Source organism: Anomalospiza imberbis, chromosome 2, assembly GCF_031753505.1.
Source record: "Anomalospiza imberbis isolate Cuckoo-Finch-1a 21T00152 chromosome 2, ASM3175350v1, whole genome shotgun sequence".
Classification (NCBI taxonomy): Eukaryota; Metazoa; Chordata; class Aves; order Passeriformes; family Viduidae; genus Anomalospiza; species Anomalospiza imberbis.
In genome coordinates, this window is record NC_089682.1 from 33,054,117 (window position 1) to 33,060,116 (window position 6,000).

The following is a 6,000-nucleotide window of genomic DNA, read 5'->3' on the forward strand; positions in this document are numbered from 1 at the left end:
TAGTGGTTTGGTGTTGGGAAAAAGTAAATGAAGGAGCATTGACACACACAGGCATGTGATTTATTATCCCACTAAGATGCTGAAAAATATAAGCACATTGAATATCACATTCTGAGGGGCAGCTAAAGGAGTAGGAAAGACTGGAGGATTGACCTTTGGGGCAGTTGAAATTTTATTTACTTATTATCCTAGAGGAAGCTGTGGCAAGTTAAGTTGTTCTTTGTGGTTTTTTTTTGGTTTGCCTTTTTTTTTTTCTTTGTTTGGTTTGGTTTTTTTTGCCAACAATTGAGCTAGAAAACAAAAAATATTGACATTTAGAGAGGTGTACCATTTTTGCAGCCTCAGCTGCATTGTTTTTCCCCTTTGGTTATTTGTGTTGCCCCGCTTGATTTCTCCAGTTCTCCTTTCACTCCAAGGAGCAGCCCACAACATGATTATTTGGAGAGTATGAGAACAACACATGAAGGCCCTTGGGAAAAGCACATGTGCTCCCTTTAAGAGGTGAATTGTACTTTAGGGACTAAATTACCAATTCTGCTAAGAGCATGTTAAAAATGGGCATGAAGAGATGGAGCTCCAAAGATTTTTATCTTTAAGGTCCAGGGATAACCAAGTAAACAGAATAACTCTACTTCTCCTTGGCATGTCGTTTATTTACTAGTTTCCTGTTGATACACATGTATGCCTATGACTCTGATTGCTACAGAAGATAAAATTGAAACTTGCTTTCTGTGCCACTTGTTGGTTTTGGGGTTATTTTTCTCTTGAAATAAAATTTATGTTAGACCCAAACTATGTGCTTCAGCACGCCAAAATCATAAAGCCCATAGGATCTGAGTTCCAACCAGGCTCATAGGGAGCAATTTCATTTTACAAAATCAGCTTTTAATTACCTAAAATTTGCCACAGGATATTACTTTATGTTTTTGGGGATTCTTTTTTTAAATGCTTTCCTATTTAAAAGAAATTGACTGTGGAAAGGAAAGTCCAGATTTAAAAAACTGAAGGTTGATTTTGCTGTTTGGAGGAATGGATGGAAAGAGAGAGAGGCTCCTACAGTACAAAGTCTGGCATTGTGTGTGCACAGCTCCTCTGTGTATTTGCAGAAGAAGTGGCAGGACATTTTCATTTTCTTTGTCTCAATTCCTGGTATTTACAAGTTAGTTTGTCTCTTTTTCTCCCCAGACAGCAAACAACCAGAGATGAGATTTTCATGCTGTATTGGGAAGGGTTCTAATGATGTTTTCTGTGTTTTTTCTTGCTAGTGCAGCAAAATTTTCCCTGTGTTGTGACAAAAAGCTGTGCTAATGACAATACACCATAATTTTCCTCACTGCAGATGGCTCAAAGGTTAATTCCAACTGTTAAAGTAATGGACACATCCAAAGAAAGCTTCCAGCCACGGGATGTTTTGTAACTGGCATCTCACTGTTCAGTTTGTCTCTCCAAACTGAGTCTTGCTGTTTGGTTTTTTTTTCAGGGCACCACATGTCAGTAAATACAACTTTGTAGGTGTAGTAGTTACAATAACAGTCAGGGTGAACAGCATAGAAAATCTTGCCATGACTGTCAAAAGATTATATGAGAGGGTGTATCATAGTTAGTCAAATCAACAAGCTAAAAAGAGATAAAAAAAAGAAGAAGAAAGTAAAAAGGAGGGGAGAGAAGAAAAGATGGAGAGAAATGTTCTATTTCACTTCCCCTGAGCAAACATGTAATTTCCATGATTTCTTTTTAATGACTCTCTCCTGAAGCTGGTAGGTACTGATTTATGAAAAGCTGTAAAGGATCAGGTGGAGCCCTGCAGGACGTCGTTTACAGCTGCACGGACTGCAGCCCGTCTAATTTGTCTGCTAAAGTGTGAGCTCATGGCACACATCACCCAGACCATAAATTCCCTGTTCAGCCCTTCTGTCTAGTGGCTGGGGCAGGGGGAAAGAAACCTGCCAGGGTGTGCAGATGCTCTGCAAGCCCAGCTTTCCCCTGGTGCATGCGAGGAGACAGCACAGACTCTTCGCAGCGAGGCGAATTCCTGCTCATTGATAAACAGTCCAGATGTCCTCTCTGAGGAGGAAAGTAACTAAAATCCTGCAAGAAGAAAAATGATACTTTACAGTGCTGGTTACTCTGAGGTCACTCGCATTAAAATTAGGTCATATTTTTTGTCATGATGATACTTTGATCCAAGTAATAAACATAAAGGCTCTTTTGGGCCACTCTAATTCCTAATCCTAGAGACCTGTTCTATTTCAACTTGTTTATACTTTTTTTTTTTTTTTCATTAGTGATTCTTGAGTCAGACCTGGTTTTATTAGACTTAAGTTAAAAAGGCGTAATAGGCTGGGGGGAAAAAATTGGTGCTTTATCACTATGAACACTTCATAAATACTCTTAATTAATATCTTGGGAATCCAGACACTGTACCCAGAAAACTATAAATAAAAAAACATTGGCTCTTCACAGGACAAACAGTAGTCAGTGAAATTCAGGCCTTACACCTACTGATTAAAACTATCTTGGGCCTGATTATGAAACTTTAAACCTGGGTGTCATGTAGATGTCTAAGATTTGGTTTGACCATGGCACCAGCACATGAAGTGAGTTGCTCTTTTGGGGACAGAGCAGGTTTCTGGTGTCTTCTGTTACCTTTCTTTCCATGGGTGGCTGTTCCCAGCATGTGATGTCCAGAGTTGGTGTCAGTGGTCACAGTCCTTCTGGGCTCTGGAAGGAAGGTAGCCAGGCAAAAGCTGTCCCCATCAGGGACATCTCAGCTCTGGGACTTGGTAAAAACTGATTCTGTGTATTTGAAGTTAAGATTTTCAAGCATGCAATTAGTTCTTTAATTATGCCCTGCATTCCCAGAAGGAGAAAAATGCTATATTAACCTTCTGAGCCTGAGAGAAATCAGCTGATTCATGACAATCAGGAAAACATCAGAGTAAAAGGAGCTGTTTAAGAAGTGGCCAATACTAAAAATCATTGTTCTTTTCTTCAAAAGTGAAAGGTAAAAGCCTTAATGTAACTAATGTTACTTATGTAACTGATGTGGTATCCCCTAACTCCAGGGCAAGTCAGGTGTACTGCAAGGATGTGATGTTGTAGTGCTGCTGATTTTGGTGAAATTTAAGGCATACTGGAATTGAGAAGGATTTGGATTTTCTAGGCTTCTTATGAAGTTAAAATCACTATGTTTAAATATGTGGTTCTCTTGGTGCCTTTAAAATCTCCTCCTGTTTGTATTTGTTCCTGTGATGAACAGAGATTACTTGGGTTTGGAGTGAAGAGAGTGTTTTACAACCCAGATCAGTTCTCCAGTTCCAGTAGCTGTCACCTACCTGTTACACTGTGTAATCACTGCCTTTAAATTATGCTGTCAGTCCAGCCACCTCTCATTTTTCACTGCTTTCAGGGACAAAAGTCACTTCAAATGAGTTCAGCAGCAGTAGTCAGACTCCTGTGCAGGTTACTAGAGGGAAAAAGAATTCTGGGGCAGAAAATAGACTGTGAAGTTGCAAAGATAACTGCTTTGAACATTCTCTAGTTCAGTCTCAGGAGCAGCACAGCTAAGCACATGCTTGGCTTTAAGTCTGCAGTAAAACAATAAAAATAAAGTACTTTGCTTACAGTTGCAGCTTCTAACCTAGTAGCAACATTTAGGATTTGTCAGTGGGCCACTATATTCTGAACATTTGATATGACCAAATTTCTACCAACATACTCAGCTTGGAGCCTGGAGTGTGCATCATCTGTGTGATGTTTGGGACTAGGTGAATCACATAAATATAACCAAATTTAGTCTTTGTTAACATTAAATTGTGAGGTACCAATGCACTTTGTGAATGCTGCAGTGATTTAAACACAGGCATGGGAAGCTGGTGCTCTTCAGCAGGATGATTAGACAGCATTTGTCAGAGCTGCCAGCAGCAGTCCCGTGGCGGCCTCAGCAGCTGAGAACTCCCACAGACAAACAGCAAAGCCACATCCAGCCTGGATGCTCCTGCCACTGCTGAGTTCAGACACAAAATAAATCTTTGTTTTTCCCTGTTCCCTAAATTCTATTGCATTATTCTTTCATTTCAGGCCATCAAATCTCCTCCTGGACCAAAGCAGCGTTGACATTTCAGCCTTCCGCACCACAGGTGATTGGCTCAATGGATTTCGGACAGGGCAGTGCAAGGACATCTTCACAGGGGTGGAGTACAGCTCCTGTGACACCATAGCCAAGATTTCCACTGAGTAAGTTGCAATCTGCTGGGGGTTTTCATCATAGCTACAAGTTCAACCATAAGTACAAAGGTAGCACTTTTATACTTCTAATCCTTGGCTAACATTTTCTTGCATTTAAAGAGACAAATGGGAATTATTTGTTGCAGTTGAAATAGCCATGAAGGAAATCTGTGTCTCGTGACTGTGTGAAGGCCATGGTCCCACGGCTTTTTCTCACTAAATACAAGAAAATTCCCAATTTTTTTCCAATACAATAGCACCATGCATCATCTGGTACACTAGCATCACTTCCTTTCACTGAAGTTTCCTGTTGATTCTTTAAATTCTGTATTTTGCATGGAAGTTTCTCTACAGCTGGCACATTGCTAATCTTTCCCTTTATTGGCCATCCCATATTCCACCAAACCAGGTGAGGGGGCAAATGCTTTGTAGCTGTTTTCCTCCTCCATGCTAATAATTACTCAGGGGCTGAACTCCCTCCTGCTATGCTTGGAAGTGAGCAAATGGCAAGTTTATTACATTCTAAATGCAATCCATCTTTGTTCCAGTGACAAGTAGGAGTAGGGTAATGTTCTTTCTGCACCTGAAAAGGCATCAAGTACAGTTAAAAATTTAATTCCAAAGGAAACCTTAATTCCCAATTCGGCTGGCTGGATACATGACAAGTTATGGAGGAGTATGCAGCAGCTGTGCTACCAACAATTAAACACATCAATGCCATTAATTAGTGTATTACTGCATCTATAAAAAGGGTGCTAATGGCTTTTTGTAACAATTACCCTTTGGGGACAGTGTAGAAATCCTCTAGGAATGCCCAATTTCCTGTGAGCCCCTAGTTAATTAGCCCTTCACAGGCGTTAAAGCACCTCTGTGTTGCACAAGGAACAATGAGACTGGAGACCCTGGACAAACACGAGGGGAAAACCAGGGGAGACACTGGAAGCTTGGCCATGGACTCCTTCACCTCAGTGCTGATAGCACAGTTCAGAGGACCTTTCACAGGCCAGTGATGTGTCAGCACTGCCCAGGAAAAGCCAGCAGATTGGTGGGGGATGGAGGTGTTAGAAAGACTAAGCTGATCCAGCAGTGACCCCCTTGCCCCAAAACCCCCGTGCTTGCATCACTGGAGAACGATTTCATTGCCTTTTCTTCCAGGTAAGCAAACACAACGAGGCTAAATGAGCTTTCACTCTATTTTTTGCAGCCCCCTTGTGTTTTCAGACAGTTGCTCTCTGTTTTTTTGCAGCAGGGCTTGTGTTTCAGCATTGTCCCCGTACCTGGGGGCTCCTGCAGTGCAGCAGTGTGAGATGGGCAAGTTCATTGCTGTTTGCTGGGATCAGTGCTGTGAAATTCAGTGTCCTCACTCACACACCTCCTCTTTTTTCCAGTGACATGAAGAAAGTTGGCGTTACAGTGGTGGGCCCTCAAAAGAAGATTGTCAGCAGTATCAAAGCTCTAGAAACTCATACAAAGAACAGCCCTGTTCCTGTGTAAGGTACCAAAATGATGTTGCTCAGGAGAGGGAGAAAAAAAAGGAGAAAAGTTGCATCGCAGGTGAAAAGTGATGGCTGACAAACGGCAGAATTTAAAGGAGTTCTCTGCAACAGCTTTGGAAACACAATGGTTGAGATTTCAAACCCACAAGACACTCAAATACTGAGTATAAATGCCTTAAAAATAGGAGCAAACTTGTTTTCTATCTGTTAATCCTAAAGGGTGGGTGCTCTTGACTGACTGTTAATGCAGATAGTAAATATCAAAAGAAAAAAAAAA

The 6,000-nt window shown here is 41.1% G+C and overlaps 1 protein-coding gene across 7 annotated transcripts in view; it reads left to right on the forward strand.

Annotated features, from left to right (window-relative positions):
• Positions 1-6,000, forward strand: part of EPHA3 (EPH receptor A3) — a 173,756-nt gene extending 167,756 nt beyond the window's left edge. For all 7 annotated transcript variants that reach the window (XM_068180445.1, XM_068180446.1, XM_068180443.1 and 4 more), the window contains 2 exons: positions 4,081-4,236; positions 5,616-6,000. In XM_068180445.1, coding sequence (XP_068036546.1) covers positions 4,081-4,236; positions 5,616-5,721 — 262 coding nt within the window. In that variant the 3' untranslated portion in view covers positions 5,722-6,000. The remainder of the gene's footprint in view (positions 1-4,080; positions 4,237-5,615) is intronic.